This window comes from Phaenicophaeus curvirostris, chromosome 25 (assembly GCF_032191515.1).
Source record: "Phaenicophaeus curvirostris isolate KB17595 chromosome 25, BPBGC_Pcur_1.0, whole genome shotgun sequence".
NCBI lineage: Eukaryota > Metazoa > Chordata > Aves > Cuculiformes > Cuculidae > Phaenicophaeus > Phaenicophaeus curvirostris.
In genome coordinates this window covers 2617970-2636589 of record NC_091416.1, presented here as the reverse complement: position 1 = coordinate 2636589, position 18620 = coordinate 2617970, and the positions used below count along the sequence as shown (strand labels likewise).

At 48.9% G+C, this 18620-nt stretch overlaps 2 protein-coding genes across 9 annotated transcripts in view; one reads left to right on the top strand and one right to left on the bottom strand.

Annotated features, from left to right (window-relative positions):
* Positions 1-9158, top strand: part of CENATAC (centrosomal AT-AC splicing factor) — a 365184-nt gene extending 356026 nt beyond the window's left edge. Inside the window, exon 10 of the mRNA XM_069876651.1 lies at positions 9147-9158. The gene's annotated coding sequence lies outside the window, so the exon portion shown is untranslated. The remainder of the gene's footprint in view (positions 1-9146) is intronic.
* CADM1 (cell adhesion molecule 1) overlaps positions 882-18620 on the bottom strand; it is a 168545-nt gene continuing 150806 nt past the window's right edge. For 2 of the 8 annotated variants that reach the window (XM_069876636.1, XM_069876637.1), the window contains 5 exons: positions 17045-17077; positions 11089-11142; positions 9208-9288; positions 2440-2571; positions 882-1196 (listed from right to left, as the gene is read on the bottom strand). In XM_069876636.1, the coding sequence (XP_069732737.1) occupies positions 1078-1196; positions 2440-2571; positions 9208-9288; positions 11089-11142; positions 17045-17077 (419 nt within the window). In that variant the 3' untranslated portion in view covers positions 882-1077. The remainder of the gene's footprint in view (positions 1197-2439; positions 2572-9207; positions 9289-11088; positions 11143-17044; positions 17078-18620) is intronic. The other 6 variants (XM_069876638.1, XM_069876640.1, XM_069876639.1 and 3 more) reach the window with 3 other exon arrangements.

Below are 18620 nucleotides of genomic sequence, written 5' to 3'. Positions count from 1 at the left end.
TCGCTCGAAATCCAAGATTCCTCACCAAAAAAAAAAATTCAGCATATATAATTTTAATCCCGCCTGCTACCTGTGGCGACCCTAATTCGCCTAGATTCTCCGGTTCACCTATGGCTTTAGAAGTCAGTTAGCACTGGCATTTTAATGCAGATTCCCAGGTTTTACTTAGCGGATAGAAAAAGGCAGTTTGGCTCAGGGGGTCCGGGGGGACGGTGGCCTGAGCCGGGGGCTCCCGGGAGGGCTTTGCCTTCTCCGGCTAATCGGGAGAGGCCGGGCCAGCCGGGAGAGCGCGCCGGAGCGGTGCGAGAGGCAAAGGGCAAGAGTAGAAGCTCGTGCTGAGCCCGGCCGGGAGGGCACGGCGTGAGAGACGGGCTCAGCATCCCTGCTGGAGGAGCATCCCTGGGAGCATCCCTGCTTCCCACCTGCGCCGAGCTCCAGCCCGTTTCCTATTCTCCGCCACAGAAAGCAGCCACCAAGGGGTTCTCGCCAAGTTGTTTATCCAAGCCTTTCTCACGATGGAGGGGATGGGAGATGGGCACACCGAACGGCAAACTACGGAATCTAAAATGTGCTGGTTCTCCTCCGATGAGCTCGAGTTCTGAACGGAAAACGGTGAAGAGAAGAAAGAGAAACACCTTCAAAGAAACCCACCTACTCCCGGGGGGCCCAGCAGGCACCTCCCGGGACAGAACAGGAAAGGGCAAACGAAGAGCCACAGAAACCCGAAGGGAACTAACGCACAGAAGCCCCTCTTCTTCCCAGCCTCCCCCCGACCCGAACAAACAGAAATTAAACAAGGCACAGAATCTTCTGCAAATGACTTCACTAAACTAAATCCAAGCTGGACTTGGCCAAAAAAAGAAAACCCAAACGAACTGAGGTGTCAAACAGCAGAGTGTACTTCACGAGGAATATTTTTACACAGCAAATCCCGGACCCTCCCAGCCTCACGACTCATTTTCTTTAAAAAAAAAGACACAAGCTGGTTGCAACTTCCAATATCTCTGTCTCTTTAGCGTTTAAATAGGGCCAGTAGTAACCGTCCGCGGTTGGACACCTCATAGAACCAAGGCTGCTCTAGATGAAGTACTCTTTCTTCTCTTCGGAGTTGTTTTGTCCTCCTTCTGCATTGATGATGGCTGTGTCTGCGTCGGCCGCATCATCTGCTCCTTTGGCTTCGTGAGTGAAGTACGTACCTGCAAGGGAAGCGGGAGGCTGCGTCACTCCTTGGAGGGCTCTGCAAAGCGCTGAGGGTGAGCCACGAGCAGAAAGGGGAAAAAAAGCCATTGGGAAAGGAGAAAAAGTGCTACTGCTGAATGCGAGGGACCGAGCAGTTGAGACAGTCCATCAGCAAGACGGTGGTGGGGGTTCTGCCAGCCCTGGGCATCCAGGTGAGCAACCCCTGTTTATTTAAGGAGGAGCTGGGCACCTGGCCTCTGTAAATCATGAAAATTCCAGGCTAGGGCATGGAAAAACAGCACAGCAACCAGCAAGGCTGGGAGCTCCTCGCTCCTGCTCCTCCAGCAGCTGGAGATGCCCAGGGACTGACCACACACTGGGCACTGAAATGTGGCAGTGTGCCACTCCCCTGCAGCGCCTCACTTGGAAACGAAATAAGGCGACAACTATCTCCCTCTCTCAAAAGCCCAAAATATCAGTAAAATAGCATTTTACACGCTTTACTTAAAGGAGACAAATCGTTCATCTCCGCTTTCCCTCTCCCTTATTGTGCCTTAGGTTTTCTTTTCCCCTTTCTCCTCTCTTCTCAACATAGAATTACAGAATCACCAGGTTGGAAAAGACCCATCGGATCATCGAGTCCAACCATTCCTATCAAATACTAAACTATACTAAACATTATCCACTCCACGCCAGCTACGGTCATAACCAGCCTCTGTCAGCTTTTCCACACATGCTATATAAACCCCAGTTAACGTTAAACCCTTCTGAAGAGACACATAAACAGGGGCACAGCCACAATTCTTTGGTGGGTTTAGACTTGCTCTGGAAGTTGCAGCAGGTTCCTAAAATGGACCTTTTTACACAAAAAGGGGCTGAACTAGTGCAGCTCTGCACCTCGTTACGCACGGTAACGACCCCCAATACCTAGGGCTGGAGGTAGGGTGGGCGACGGAGCTATTTGAGAAGAGCTGAGTGTATCCCGTGGTGGGGAATGCTGCTTTGGAAAATGAATACACCCCATCAGCCAGGGATTCTGCTGCTACGACACCTTGGAAGGGGCAGTGCCTCAAGCTCCAGGTGCCCAGGACACAGATGGGCTACTCCAGCCTCCCTCCTTTGCCCTTTTCCAAGCTCTTAAGACACATCCTTCCAGAGCAACAAACGGTCTCTTACATCAGACAGAACAACATGTGCCATGCCATAGAATCATAGAATCATAATCTCCCCTCATTATCCAGTTTTCCATCTTTATCTTACCTTTATGTCTCGCAAAATATCGCCCTAAAATGATGAGCAGGCAAAGCATCGCGAACACGACCACAGCCACGACGCCACCGACCACCGCGTGGTCCACGCTCCGTATCGCCCCCTCCTCACCTGCGCGGGAATCTGTTGAGATTAGAAGAGGCATAAGAATTTGGGGACTTGTCACGATGCACTTGGAAGGGTCTGGCTGCAGCTGCTCTCAGGGCTGGGGGAGCCACCCTTGTGCTCTCGAAAGGAAGGGATAAAGCACGGAGCTATCTAGGCAGATGAGTTCAGGCAGAGGAGCTTTGTCCACGGCCGAACTGATCTGGCGGCTCGGCTCGCGAGGTGTTTTCCGCTACAAGCAGCAACACTACGACTACGCACATGGAAGACAGTTGGGAGAGGAGAGGATAGATGGAGTTGGTGGTGGTGGGTTCCTACTTTGGGAAATTTCCCTAGAATGCTCCCCAGATTCCAGCCTCCCTGGGGACAGGGGGCACAGGGAATAGCAGTACGGTATGGGAATAGTCACCAGTGGCTCTGGAGATACCTCCCTAATGAGTGCCCTGTTGAAAATAGTTCAACGTCAGCACGAAAACCAGCATGACTGGAACCCAACCAACCCAGCACGGTGACACACAACCACCCTCTCCCCCAAACCCAACAAGCCCTCATCATTAACACAACCTTGGCCACGCAGCCCACGGTGTCCGGAGACACAACACTGACTCCAGATGATAAAACCTCTTCAAAGGCAGATCGAGAAGCAATAATTGTGCAGTGCCTCCAACCGCTTTCTTTCATTTATTTAACTCCTCACCATGCAATTAGTTTTCCTTTATAAGCGTCTCTCCCTGAGGACGCCGTCACCCGGGAGAGGGATGACTTATTTGGCAGAGGAACAACTCCGAAATGAACCCTGAATGAGCTATGGCCATGTAAAATGAATGTATAGCAGTGTAAACAATTTTAATTTAAGAATGCAGCTACATCAACCCTCACTGCAATCCTAATGGCAACCGAGATTTATAATGTAGTAAAAAACAATTATTCTCCCGTTGATTAATACATTAACATTTTGGAATAGAAGCTAAACCATTGTCTCTTTTTTTTTTTTTTATTGAGTCAAGTGCGACACCTCCATTAAAATGATTTACTGGCCATACCTTACAATTTAAGCACAGCAGCAACAGAAACGGTAAAAATCTTTTAACTTTACATGATTTGTGAAGTCATATGTGAAGGATTTACCATTTAAATCTTTCACTACAAGAAGCACATGCCCTATAAATCTGTCCTGCATGCAGCTGCCCAGACACCTCGGAGAAATGCGTTTCACCAGCAGGACTGAGAGTGCAAATGCAAGTCAATTTTTAAGAAAGATTTATCCCCTTCTCCCTCCAAAGAACAGAGCAAATCTCTGAAGCCTCCACCTCTAATAATATTTGAAGTTTATCGATCAAGCGTACAGATCCGTGACAGCCAAAGGTAATGGGGCTCTTTTGAGCTGAAACCTGATACAAAGCTCTCGAGCAGCAGCCCGGGATTTACGCTTTCCATCGATATTTCCAATTCTGCTCCAAGATTAAGGACCGAGGGACCCGAGTAAATAACTCGTGACTGAGAGCACTATAAAGTGGGCTTTAATTAAAACAATTTAAGAAAAAAAAAAACCCTTCGAGTAACTTTGAAAAGCAGGTGCTCCAGCCCTGGCACAGGCTGAGCTGGGAGCGGGGCTGCCGAGGGACACAAGGGAGAAGCCTCTCAGCATCCTTCCCAGCGACTCACCTGGGAAGCTAAAATCTGTGGCAAAACAAGATTCCCCTGGCAACCAAAAGCACTTGAAGCCACACAATCCAAATCTAAGCCCTTTCAGTGTGGTAAGAGCGTGTCAGAGAGAACTGGAGAGCTCGGTAAAGGGAGAGACCTTTGTGTCCTCTCCAGCAGAACAGGTTGTATCACCACATCCCAGCGTTTGCAGCTCTGGAAGCTCCTCACCTGGGCTCAGCATCTACTGCCTGCCCAGCACAGCAGCCAGGGGGAAACCAGCAATCCCAGCTGCTCCAGCTCCAATAAAGCCGCCTCACTGCTGCTCTTAGCACAGTTAATCCAGGCTTTTCAGGGTTTACTTGCCGTAACACGAGTGGACCCGGCTCGTCCGCTGGAGCAGCTGCTTTGGACAAGCTCTGCTCCACTTTGTTTTTTTTTAAAGAAACCAAGTGCCCAGCTGCGCTTGGCTGCTCTAAGGAGGAGGCAGCAGCATCCCAGGCAGGGAGGATGAATGTCTTGTTGACATCTGGAACAGCTGAGAGGAATAAACACACCGAGTTACGGCTCTATGATGTGTTTAGAGCAGGATCTTGCATCAAGAGCCATTTTTTCTTAATCACCATCCATCAAAGTTGTTGGGAAGACACAGCCCGAAGACAGGCTGGTGTGCTCCTCTGGCAGTGGCCGCGGGGCATCCTGAGAGAGCCGACACGGGTTACTGGGAGCCAAAGCCTCGCGCCCGGCAGCCTTCACGGCTTTGCTTCAACTCACAATCAAGTTGAGAGCAGGGAGACAAGCGCTTCCCCGAGAAGGACCTCAGCGCACAGCGTGGCAAACAGCTCTGGCCAGAGCAGGTCATTAAGGATGATTTCATCTGCTGGGACACACAGGGCCATTTCTCTTAATTATTTCCATTAAAAAGGGTCTCCGTGAAGTGCCAGCTGCGAGTTTATTTTATTACATGCGTGGCTCAAGAGTTCCTCTTCAAGCTTGCAGACTAAGTGAAAATTAAGTAACTTCTAAGGGCATCGGTGGCTGCAAACCATCCAACATCGGGTCTGGGCGGCACCAGCAGCGCACTCTGAAGGTGCTGCATTTCTCTCGATATGAGCTCAGCAAGGGAAGGGAATGGTTCTCGGGTGTCTCCGTATGGGGACATCGATTCCCCAGCAGCACCACGTGCGTTATCGCGACCCAACACCACCATGGATCCACCTGCCTCCTCTCTTTCCTGATGATTCCTGACCTAGGATGGATCTTCCCCATTCCCTTCTCTAGAGCCTTTTCCTTCAGCATTTGCTCTTCCCCTGCTCTCCACCTCCTCGAACTCCATACGCTCCATCAGTCACCCAGCTCCAGCGCAGACGGCAAAGCTGCTGGACCCCCATCTCCAACACTTTGGCCACCTCTACGAGCAAATCAATCTTTATGCCACCAGCACGAGAGCGGCTCTTTCATTTCCCACCACTCATTATTTCTTTGGTAATTAAAAAAACAAGTGGCAGGTCTGCGGAGCAAGGCGTAATTCCCCAAATTCGTGCCGAGAGAGACTTGACCTTAAAAACTGGGATCTGCTCTAAACGCTGTCTCCAACTCACAAAAGCTCTTCCCGCCTCATCTCTCTGACTAAAACCGAAATCACAACTTTATTACTGAAGAGGGAACAGACGAGATGGCAGGAACTGACAAAATGCCACATTATTTGCTAATCCTAATATGTTATTCTTCCTTAAGATTTGCTTTTCTCAGCCCCAATTCAATTATAGATGCTACAAATCCTTCTGACATTTAATTCCCTCTTGTCAGCGAGCAGTAAATGTATACACGCCGAGCTTTCCCATTAAGATGTTAATATATATTGGAACACGCTGGCCTTCAAATCGAGCAGTCAGAATTTTTCTATTATAGTTTTGATTCTGGTTCGCTTGTGGGTGGGAGAGGAAGCGGGGAGGGAAGGGCACGGGAAGGGGCAGACATCGCTGGTGTTGGGAACAACGAGCACGGCTACGTGGCTATGCGGCGGCTACTTTGCACCTCGGCTGAACCCCAGTGCGCGGGGGCGATGCTTTGGATCAAAGCACCTTAAAGGAAAACTGCAGTGAGGATGGTCAAACCCACTTGCAATCACTCAATATAGGCAGAAAACAATCAATCAAGGCCGAAAAGAATCAATTTTTTTTGCTCCCCGGAGCAAACCAGACGTTGTGCCCCGCATTACGGGGATGCCATCGTTTTATCTGATGTAGCTTTGAGCTTGTCTGCACAAGATGCAGATCTCTACGCAGCGGCAAACAGCATCGTCATCCCATTTCAAGTTGTCGCCAATAAAACTTTGGGAGCTTTATATAAGTTTTTGCTTATTCTTTTAAGCAGCTGCTCAGGTAATCGACAAAAAAAATAGATTATACCACCCAGCGCCAGCCTGGAGTTTTCCTTTAAATAAGAAGAGCAATTCATGACACTCTACGAAGACAGAAAGACAGGTTTTTTCCGCTAGGTCCTACTTGTCACTGAACCAACACCATCTCAACGTGACTTCTTCGGAGAGTCAGGAGCGACACGTGGCTGAGGTTTAGCTGCTTCTCCTCACCTAAGCTCCCTCCCCTAACAGCCGCGTTCTAAGCCTGCGGGTTGCGAGCTACGGGGCTTTGGGGAGACACTTCATCAAAAAAAAACAGTGTAGTAATGATTTCAAGTTTTCTAACACTTTCGTGGAGGTAATTGCTTTCTGTGGACTGTCTGAAGGGGATTAAAAAAGCTGGCAGGTTTTAATAGCAGCGCCCTAATGATGTGGGTCAAGCGCTTACAGCAAGGTTTAGCAGATGGAAGACTTTTCTCCTCCCAGCTACTCAACAAAAAGGTTCCTTACGGTTCTCTTTCTAATGAGGCTTTAAAATACACATATATATATTTTTATCTGAGCACGTTTCCGCTTCTGCTCTTTCTGTACATGGCAGCTCCTCAAAACTAAGAAAAGATGAGATGGGACCTGGCTGATTTTACCACCAACTATTTAAATCTCAATTACACCCACTCTAAAAGCTTCAGACCTATCAGGAAGGCTCAATTTTTAACTCCAGCCCTCACTGAGGTTCCAGAACTGGCTCTGCAAAGCTCCAAAAGCCGGGACTGGGATCACCTTTGTGAAGGGAGCCCCCTGCACCCTCGTCCACCTGAGGCAGCGGCCGCTTCCCTGCACCAGCAGCTCCCGGATCGGGGCTGAGCCCGGCACCCAGGCTCACGCCACTGCTAGCACAGTTCCTGGGATCATTCCTGCTTCAAACAGCATCTCTCGCCGCTCTCCCTGAGCGCTCCAGCCCCGTCTCTCTCCACACCAGAGCTCCGACACAAGCGCGGCGCTCGGAAATGCAGCTTTTCCCATTTTCACTCAGAAAGTGCAAGCTTTGACCCAACACCTGCTCGGTGGGAGCTCCCCTCTCCTGTCCTTACCTCTCACCTCCCTTCCTGCTTCACATTTTGCAGGCTAACGCTCTGTGACATTTTTGGGGCATCTCTGAACTCGCTCTACGCACGTTTGTGCTGCAAAAGCAGAAAATGGCTGGAGGTTTTTGTGCAAACACGGCGTTCCCGCTGGCATATTTGGATTTATCGCTGCACTCGCAAAAATTTATCTTCTGTTTCTCAGTCAAAATTTATTTCCAGCCGTTGACGTCGGACGACGTTGGCTGAATTTGTGTGCGTGCACGTGAAGCGTGTGCACACGCTCCTGCGCTCGCTGCCGCGCTCCCCAGGTGTTACCCTAACATCTGCATCACGGGGAAAACAAAACCTAACCCCATTTCTTTGAAGAATTCCTAACGTGGCAGTCTTCCCTTCCTCTCATTAGAGGGTGGTTAATTCAATAATGAATGCACCAAGGTGACTTGAGCTCTGCCATTTCACTGCTGGCCACGATTTAGGTGTTAAGAGCCTGAAGTCACTCATGTGCTTCTGGAATATCGATAAACCGGCTCTTGCCTTCTGCTGAGAGGCAGGAAACTTAATGCTAGCACTGCTATTTCCCATTCTTTTGCGGAATTAAGTTTCAAAACGCTGGAGCAGCACAAGGAGCCGGGGTGGGTGGTGGTGCCAGTGGGCAGGGCTGGGGGAAGAACCAGCCATCCTCCTTTCCTAAACACTACAAACCAATTCTCCACGGTGTGGGAGGACAGAAATCACTGCCTGGCTATGACAGGATGAGCAATAATGTTATTCATTAGGATAGTGCGGCGTTAAGCGCGCTACCCCTACTCTAATTTATTGATGGTCTGTTAAAGAGAAGCGTTAACCTGTTTGCTGGGTTGTAATTGAATTTGGTCTAATTTAAGCCACAGAAATTTGAGGAGTTCATCCTTCTTCAATCAATAAGCTTCCCTTCAGTGACCCATTTCAAGATTGCTTCATAAAAAATAATGCGCTTTGTTTTAATAAATTTAACAGCTCTGACAGGCGCTCAATGTTTATCGTGGCTTCTTCAGACTCCGCTCTGCTCAAGAACGAAGCCCCCCTCTCAATCAATAGCAACTGATTCATCAGCATCCCCCTTGAACAAAGGTGCTAATCAGGTTTTGATTAGTTAATCAAACCCGATAGGAAGGCTACATGGGTCCTTCTTGATTGCTCCCTGTTTTACAAGAGATGTGCTGACACCAGAGCAAAGCAGAAGGACCGCGCCGCACCGGAGGGACCGGGATGCAGCTGTGCTCGACACCGTTACCCCCGTTATCGCCATCGCAGCCCACGGCAGCGAGGTTATCCATACATAGATCCGTATAGATGTGTGGGTTTGTGCAGACGCACACGCAAATGCACAGCAGCTCGTCCCAGCCCTGCAGGAATCCAATCCGGGAGGCTGCGCCGCGAATAAGAAGCCAACCTGCGCTGCAGGGCTGCGAGGTCAACCCTTCCCATACCCTGCGTGTTAGGAAGGAGAGGAGGTTTGCGAGTGGTAACGGACACAGACAGCTCGACCAGGAGAAGGGAGTAGAGCTCTGGAAGCTTAGCTACCTGGGCGGAAGGCAAGGGATGCATTACTTAATTGCACAGTTGGCAGAGCCTCCGGCGAAGCGTTTAGCGGGACGGGAGTACCTGGAAGGAACAGCACACTGAGCAAACACCGCGGCAGCACCAGCGCGTCTGGCGTTCCCCGGGGAGCCCCTGTCCCCGAGGGCTCCCAGCTCCCAGGCAGCGTTCCCAATGGAGAGCTCAGCCCCAGCACTCACCTGGACCACCCAAAGTTGCCAACCCCAGCCTGCAAATGGGGTTTTATTTCAGGTTTTTGGGAGCTTGGGCAGAGGTGGTGGGATGGGGGCAGTTTGGGTTGTGGCAGCGAAGGGCTCGGGGCTCTTTCTGGTGAATTTGGTTTGGTGGGATTCCCCGTGGGGCGTTCGTAAGCCCCTGAGAGAGCAACAAGCACAGATTTGAAGTTTTTAGGGGGAAACTAACCCGCAGTCAGAGCGGATGCTCCGCAATGGGTGTCTGTTAGCGCACAGAGCCTGCTCGCTCCTCCTCTCCTCTTCCTTCAGGAAAGGTCTGGGGAATTTTTGACTTACGTTCAAGACTCGAAGAAAGAGAAAAAATGAGATATACACTCAGGAGAAGATGCTGCTTCTCCGTGCCATGTTGCTGGCACCAGGCGAGAGCGAGGCGCTCAAGGAGAAGGCAGAGCTGCTATCAGACACCCATTCTGAAGATTCCACTGTGGAATCGTTCCCCGTTCTTCTCTTCATTCACCAAAAAGGTGTGTTTTTCTTTTAAAAAAAATACAAATTAAAAAAAAATAATAAAGCTTATCAGAGCAAAACAACTCTTCCCCGTCCGTATCATGATACTCAGCAGCCACCTACTGCTTCTTACCTAGGAGATCTGGCCCCAGCCTGCAACAATAATTGTTAGTATCGCTCAGATGTTAGAACACAAACTGATTTTAATCATTTCTAACCTCTTGGCCACAGCATACCTATAGCGGCTCACAGGGAGAGATGCTCCAGTGCGATCGGCTAAAAGGAAAGTGTTTCACAGATCGAGAGGAGGACTCGGGGATTTGGTTTTTTTGCTGTTAGCTTTGTCGAAAAACCCTGCAAGGGAGCAGTGGTGGAGGGCAGGGCTCTTCCCAGAGGGTCCTGGGAACAGGACACCACAGAGCCCATGCTGGGCTGCTTCACCCTGCGCAACAGCCGGCAACCGGTAAAATCAGCCTGCGGAGCTGCTCCAGGGGCAAAAAAATAGAGTGAATTGCTAAAAATGCCTAGAAAACATAGATATCAGAGGCTTAGGTGACATTTGTACCACTGATGTGACCCCTGTTTTGCATGCACCGATTGCACCCACTGAAGATGCTTTTAGATCTTAATCTGGATGGGTGCAAGGACTCTAAGGATGTATTCATGGAACTTTCAGTCCAGCGTGGCTAAAAAAGAGGTTTAAACAATTTATGTGGTTTTGCCTCTGCTGGTAAGACAATCACCTCCTCTTTACCCCCAACCTGTATCATGAGAAATCACCCCGCAGCCCGGAGCTGGCGGTGGCTGCGTTTTTAAAGATGCTTTCACACGATACGGGAGAGTTGAGAGTTTTACAACCGCACGGTGGTCAAAAAAATCAGGGCACAGCAGCTGGGAGGAAGCCGGCAATGGGAAGTGTCGCTGCTCTGCATGCGTCCCGCCCCGTTTCCAGGGTGCGACACAGAAATGGGTGCCAAAAATCAAAATAAAAGCGAAAGGGAGGGAAATCCCAATGGAAAAGAGCGCACATCCAGCTGCGAGACCGCGCGGGAGGGACGGCTGCACCACAGCGACTGTACAATGCGACATGGCCAAGATGCAGAAATCAGGGTGGAACCAGTTTCTAGCGGAGAAGAGCAGCGGTTACCTACGTACTAGCCCTTACCTGAGAGATCCCCATAGTCCAGCTCCTCTGCGGAATTGGGCAACTGAGTAAAGCCTTACAAGTAAAAACAAACTCGTTTTTTTCTCTGCGTTTCTCCAGCGACAGAAAACAACACACTTAAAAACCGAGGATGAATTTCTTGGGGTGGGATTAAAGATAATGCGTCAGGCACTTGCCACCTTCTGCCAGCTTGGGCAGGGCAACTGGTGTGACAGGATTGCAATAATTGCCTTTATTACAGACAGAAACATTCCTCAGTCTACACTGTTGGCACACAAAACATGGAATCAAGATCACTCATTCATAACAGCATGCAAAGGCCCCCAGACTCTGGCTTTTAGTCAACACAGGGGGCAATTTCCAAATTTAGATCGAGTTTGGTTCTGTTTGCATAGAGCAACGTCAAATTTTCTTCCAATTTTCCACAATGTTTTTTTGGCAATGCTGTCAAGCCCGGCAATTTATCCATTAGGGAAGGTTGTGGGTCCCACTCCAGGACTGCGCGTGCAGACTCAGGCTGTGTCTTCTGCCAAAACATCTATTTTTTTAATTTCCCAAATTTGATGTGCTTATGGAAAAAGCATCTATCCTCAAAGCTGATAAAGCAGTCAGGGGAGCCACGCTCTCGGGACCATGAAAGGCAGCAAACGCTGTCTGTAAAGCCATTATTTTATCTTTCGTTTGAGAAAAAGTTGGGGGCCCATGAGAGGATCTGGCCGAGCGACCTTCTCGGCACAGGTTATGGGGCAAAGTGGTGCCCGGAGGCCACGGAGAGATGTTTAAATCAGGCACAGCTCAACAGTTACTATGAAAGCTGCGATAACTGAGTGGCTGCTAAAGCAAATGTGTTATCAAAGAATAAAAAAATACTTCCCATGAAGAGGCACCAGCATCTCCGGTCATTGGGAAGCCAGCATCCCAAGCTTGGAGGAATAATGAGCTTTAAAAATGCTGACTTCTTATCTACAGCCAAGATATGACCGCAGGATAGCGGCTGTGCAGGCTGCGCCCCACTGGAAAGCAGCGAGCAGTGAATATAGAGCTCATTAAAAACCAAACTCATTTTCAGCGGCGGTGTTTAAAATACATCAAGTCACCTGGCAGCTACGGTTGGAATTATCTGCTGAAGTGGGAAGCTGTTTAGATTAACAGCAAGAATTTTGTTTGCGCGCCGCTCCTGGGTTTCAGGGAGCCCTTCTCTACTGTAATCCAATCTATAAATATAATTATAGTCGACTCACAGAGGCACTGGACATGCAAACTGGGGCTCAGAAGAGGAGCCATTCAACTTTTATCTCCGCAGAACTGCCTCTGTAGTCTTCCTTTTCACTTAAAAGGAACGAAGTTTTCTCAATAACTAAAAAGGGCAACGCTGCATTTTTTATGAAGCAAAAAAAAAAAAAAAAAGTCTTTTTCAAAAGAAAATTTAACAATTCAACAATTGGGTTCCACCTGCACCTGCACCACTCAGAAATGCCACCGAACGGCATTCAAACCTGTTGTGAGGCATTTGAAATCTGCGGTAAATTACTTCTTGATTTTTCTCATTAAACTTTCATATCTGCTATTAAAGGCCCTTCTCTTCGCTTCTGATCAGAACGAATTCAAACTCTGCCACGACTCCCGCTAAAGAAATCAAAGCCAACTTTTCACCTGCCCATCGTTCCCCTGACAAAGAGTAAACGGGGAGCGGGTGCAGCCGAGCAGTTAAGGAATTCCATGCGCACACCGTGTATTTACAGATTGCTATGGGCAGAGCAGCACTTTCTTCTTTTTTTTTCCTAAGCTACCTCCAATTTTTAAGGAAAAGACAGATACTCTTCCCTATCGAGCTGTAAATAACCAATTAGGGATTCTGTTTTATGCCGCGGATTGCGCGGCGCTGCACAGCGATGGGAACATGTGCTGAGCTTTGTGATGTTTTATTCAGTCGCCCCAAGGACCAAATCTGTAAAAATATATTTAGGAGTGTATTTACTATTAGTGGCACTTTTAAGTAGGGCATTTTCTAAAGGAAAAAAGGTGGTAGGACAGGCGGAGCCGCTTGATAATGTGACTGCAGAAAGCGCTGAGGGTTTTCCCTTGAACACGGGGAGCTCTGCAGTCGCCCCATGCTCAGGCTGAGCTTTTGGCTTCAGACAAGTCCAACTCATTTTCAGAGACTGAGCGCTATCGGAAAAAGCTACAAGAGCTCAGCACAGCACTGATAAACGCTCTTGTACAAAACCCTGCTAAGGCCGTAATTAAAAATTCATATGGGCCTTCGGGGAAGAATTTCCAGCTTATAAAATAATTTACCTGCAATGTTATGGGCAAAGTATTTTCTCGTCACTCTTCATTCACGATTGGGATGTTTTCGTTATTTTAACCTTCACTCCAGGCTTCCTGCTTTGCCAGCTTCGGAGGAGATTGTTTTCCACCCTACCTTTCCAGCGGAATGAGCAGCAGCTCCTGGTTTCTGAGGGGAGGGGAGCTGGAAAGCAGCTCCGAGCATCCCCATCTCCGTACGTACGTACAGGGCTGCCCGAGACAGCTACGTACCGAGGGGAACTCAGTGCAATGGGCTTGGAAAATCATTCCGGAGCTCGTTAAGCTTTTGGCTCACGACAGGGAGGGGGCAAAAATTTGGGAAAAAGGGGTGAAATTCCAGTCATCACTTTTTGCCGTAGCAGGAGAGCATCATGTATAAGGTCATGGCTGCTTATACACGTGCTGCTCGCGCAGGGGGCTCCGAGCTCCCCGGCGGCTGCGAAACTAAAAACTCCCATGTTGGATTTGGGGGTAAGGGAGCAGAAAAGAAAGGGAATGGCAGAAGAAGGGCTTGCTTTCCAGATTCACAGTGGCAGATTGAGAGACGTCAACTCTCCTGGCTCTGCCCTTATTTCACCTGCAAGTGGTCAGGGAACTGCGATTCCAGCCCTGCCGGCACCCTGACACCACGGGGGGCAAAGGGAGAGGGAAGGAGGGGGCTCAAGCGCAGTAAACGTGGCTCAGCGAGGGGCAGCAGAAGCACAAGCCTTCCTGCCGGCCATGACCATGCTGTTATTGGAGTTCTGGCAATGAACAGTGCAGAGAAAGGAGAAAGTGCATCAGAAAATTTACAGTTAAGCTCTCATTTTTTTTTTTTTTTTCAACAAAAAGAATTAACAATGTTCGTGCTTTAAAGTCACTCATGCATCGCTGCCTCAGCTCCATTCCAGAAGAAAACGGGAATGGCAGGGGCTTTGCTACCGCTTTTACATGCACACACATACAGGACTCCTTGCCCCCCTCCCCAGTCCTCTAGGATACACTCCAAAAAATTAAATCACTCAAAAATCCTTTCCCAGATTGAAGCATTGTGCTGGTTCCACACTAGCCTTACATTTAGTTTTCTTTGCTATCAATCTCTTTTTTTTTGGTAGGTTTTTTTTTTTTTGGTTTGGTTTCATTTTTTTCCCCCCCAATTCATCTTAAATCGTTTTTGGAGAAAATCCATTTGGCTGCAGTTCATGCCCATGCATTTCTAGTCATTCACAGACATGCTCACTCCCATCGGACATCGGTAAGAACAAATGGCCAACATACAGAAACACCTGGTAAACTCCATACACACTCCAGCAACACAAGCTTGGAAAGAAATCCCAGAGTCTTCATGGGAAAAGCAACCCAGGAGGGCAAGGGCAGGGGGGTTCAGCGCAAACTGGATGGGTTTTAAGGCAGGAAAGTTTGCGGCTGGGATCATTGTGTCATTGCAGCCATTATCCCACAGTCCTTTCCCACAGAGGTGGGGATATTCAGAGGTTCTCCTCAAGTTAAAAACATGCCTTTTGTGGCTTTCTCTAGTGCAAAAATGATGGAAGCCGTTGGGAATTGCATTAAAGAAATGGGCAAAGGCTGCTCGGCAGCCCCCTTGTGCATCACCCACCTTGCTCCTCTGCATTCAGTGATGATGCTCGGTTCCCAGCCAGAGGTTCATGACCCTGTGTCAGAGAAGGCTCACCAAGACACCTAGAAATGATGTCAGCAGCCAGGCTAGTGTCAGAGCCGCCTGATCTTCCCCAAATTTAGAGATGAGCACCTGTACCTGTGCGTTTCGAGGGCTGACAGAGAAATCCAGAAAAAAATGGTGCAGCTTTCTGCTGCCTGAAGGCATCTCCTTTCTTGGCAAATCCCAGTGCTCAAGGCAGAGCATCCCAGCTGGACTAGGGCAGCACTGAAAGCTCTGTCCTGACCGCTCTCCCTCCGCTGCCCCAAAGTGGTACCCTGCACGGTACAAAGCGCTCGCTGCCACCAGCATCACAGGCAGAGAGTGAAATGGGGACGGCATCTGGCTGCCTTTCAGATGGAGCCCCGGCTCTCTCCCAACTTCCCAGCTGCTCTCAGACACTTCTAAGAAAGCGAAGCGCCAGGCTGGTACTTCAAAGGAGCAGTCGGACCCTCACCACCTGAGTGAGTGCAACTCGGCAGACCTGCAGGGAATTAAACTGCGCTACCGTCTTCAGAGTCGGCTCTTCAAGGCTCTCCCCATGGCTTAACGATCGGGCGATTAACATTTTGCCTTCATCCGACTTTCATGAGCGGCAGTGCAGCGCGGGACGAGACGGCACTTGGACTTTTATGGCCTTGCCACCTCTTTCACTGCAGTAGCTACAGAATTATCGATGTTGAATCTTGACATTAAAGGCACACGAGGAGATCAGCAATGCAGAGAGAACAGAAGAGGGCCTGAAGGCTTCCAATCCTTACATCAAGTTGGAAAATGCATCCAAATAGGTAAGTTACTAGGGATGAAACCTGCACGTCCCTCCACTTGATAGGGAGCATCAACTACCTAACCAATACTTAACAGGCTGCCCAGCGAGGGGGTTGAGTCCCCTTCCCTGGAGGGGTTTAAGGGACGGGTGGACGAGGTGCTGAGGGACATGGGTTAGTGACTGATGGGAATGGTTGGACTCGATGATCCGGTGGGTCTCTTCCAACCTGGTGATTCTATGATTCTATGATTCACTCAGTCCTCCCTCTACCTCTGCCCAGGATCAGCCTCGTTGGGAGCAGGCAGGAATAAAGAGGCAGTTCTGCATTACAGCTTTCTGCCAATAGAAGAAACAGTCAATTTATCAGAGTTAAAAGAAACAAAAATAGCAAACTCAAATAAGGATTAGCCTTAATTAAAATTGTCAGAGGTTTTGGTTCTGTAGCTGAAAAGCGAGCTTGTGCCAAAAAACGCTATGCTCAACTCCCAGCCTGAAGTGACTATTCGGGCTCGCTTTAAAAAGCTTTAGGAAGCTGAGGAAGCTGTCAAGCTGTTGCTAGACTGCCTGGAGCAGATGAGAAGGGTTATTTTACTAGACTGCTATGCTGATAGGGAAGTGTTGCTATTTGTTTTCCCAATCTCCTTCTGCAGTGCAACGATGCAAACTTCACTGCTGACCTCCAAGGCGAGCGCTGTGGAGCATCCCCCGAATACCAAACGCTGCCCCACGCCGGGGGACCCGCCGGCCGCGCCGTCTTAGAAACTCAAAATGGAAGAAAAACGCAGAAGATTTCAAAAAAATTCAATTTGAATTCCTGTTTTCCAATGCTGGATTTCCTTCTCATGCGTGAAGCACGGTTTAGTGGTTGATAGGAATGGTTGGACTCGATGATGCGGTGGGTCTCTTCCAACCTGGTTATTCTGCGATTCTATGATTCTACCCTGGTAATTCTCCACTTGCTTCTCCCTTGTTTCCACAGGGTCTGGGGATCGGTGCTTGCCTGACATGGGAACAACCGGCTGCGAAGTTCATGACAGGAATGACAAGACCAGACAGACTTTCCAGCCTTAAAAATCGATGTTATATTTACGAGATCGGTCCCCCTGAAACATGGTTTTCCCTTGAAGACTCCATTTCCCTTTTTTTTGCTTCCCCTTCCCAGGCTTGTCTTGCCACTCAGCAGGGCTGAGAAATAAGATAAACAGGAATGTGATACCAACCGTGAACTGCCGGTTCTGTCGTCGCCGTTGTGTCTACACACGGGAACAGAGGATTGGAGGAAGGGAAGAAACAGGAGGAACAGCATGCAAAAAAAGGGAAAATGGAAAAAATGGAACAGATAATATATGAGCAAGCTTTCAAAGAACATTGCGTGACAAGCAATAATAAAATGAAAGGCAAAAAGCATTTGAAGTGAGTTGCACTGTTTAGAAGACATGCCTCCAGTTCAAAAGCTATGAGCCTGAGGAAAACAGTAAATTTGCCTTTTTCCAGGACCTTGCCAGAACAATTACTGGTGGTTGCAAAATCAGGGGAACAGGAGACGGGGGAGAACACCGACACCAACGCTTGCGTTGGTCAGGACCAAAATAGAAGCTCAAGACCAAGACAAAGAGCTTGACACTTGGAAAAGCGGTTTTACACATTCAAGCATCGCCTGCAGCAAAGCGCTAGGGAAGCCTGACCCGCTCGCAGCTCTTCTCCTTGTCTGTCCAATGCAGGGAACCCCCAAGCATGTCAGTAGAAGGCACAGCTCTGAGCTCAAATGCTAAAAGTGAAGAGACTCCTGGAACTCACGCATCCAGTTCTGAAGGTGAGAGACCAGCTTTCTGCCTCAGCTACCCCAAACCATGCAGCTGGCATGTTTTTTTCAGTGTAAACGCAACATTCTAGACTAGACAGGTGCAGGTAGACATCACCAGTCCCCATGTTACAACTCTTAACTGGTTAACAGCTATTTGCAATTAAAATCTACTGGGGGGGGTGGTTTGGCCTTTGGTCTGAAGCTGACTTTACTCCACATGATTGAGGTGCCGTGGGAAATCTGCTGGGAGGGGTTGCCTTGCCAACAGCGAGATGTTTCATCTCTTCAGAGGTGTTTGGAGCAGCCACTTTTAAAGTCTGAACCAAATCTGAAGGCTTTCCCTGTTGGTGCCCTGCGTTACCTCCTCTACACCTACAGGTCTAAATTATATTTATTCACATTATACAAAGTGCTGGCTTTTTCAGCTAAAGAAACTCATTTATTTTTCACCTGGATCTACCCATCCTCTTGTTCCCGTGATGCTGGTTGCTTGCTTTTAGTGGGCTGCCTCCTCCCAGCTGTGACTCTGCCAATCCCTACGGATACTCATGTCGTCATTCACAGCAGAATCACCGAATCGTTTAGGTTGGAAAAGACCTTTAAGATCATTGAGTCCAACCGTACGCCTCTCATGGCCAAGCCCTCCACTCAACTCCCCCCGGTTCAATGCAGGCGATGTTTAAATGAGTAAAACCGTACGAATAAGTGCAGAGAAGCGCTCCACGGCGTATTCCTGCAAGGCAGCCCGGAGCTTGAGTTTTGTAGCCACAACAGACAATCCACAGTGGCATTTCCCCTCAGTAACATGCTGTCCAGAGCAGCTGGGGATGGACAGTCCTCTGCACATTCAGAGGCAGCAGTGGAAAAAGGAGGGTCCGTTCCTTTGCAATTTAGCTCAGGCCAGCCCAGGTTTGAAATTTCTGAAGCACCAGGGAGGACAAGAATCATACAAGGAATACACAATATTACAGATACGAGGTCTACATGCTTTA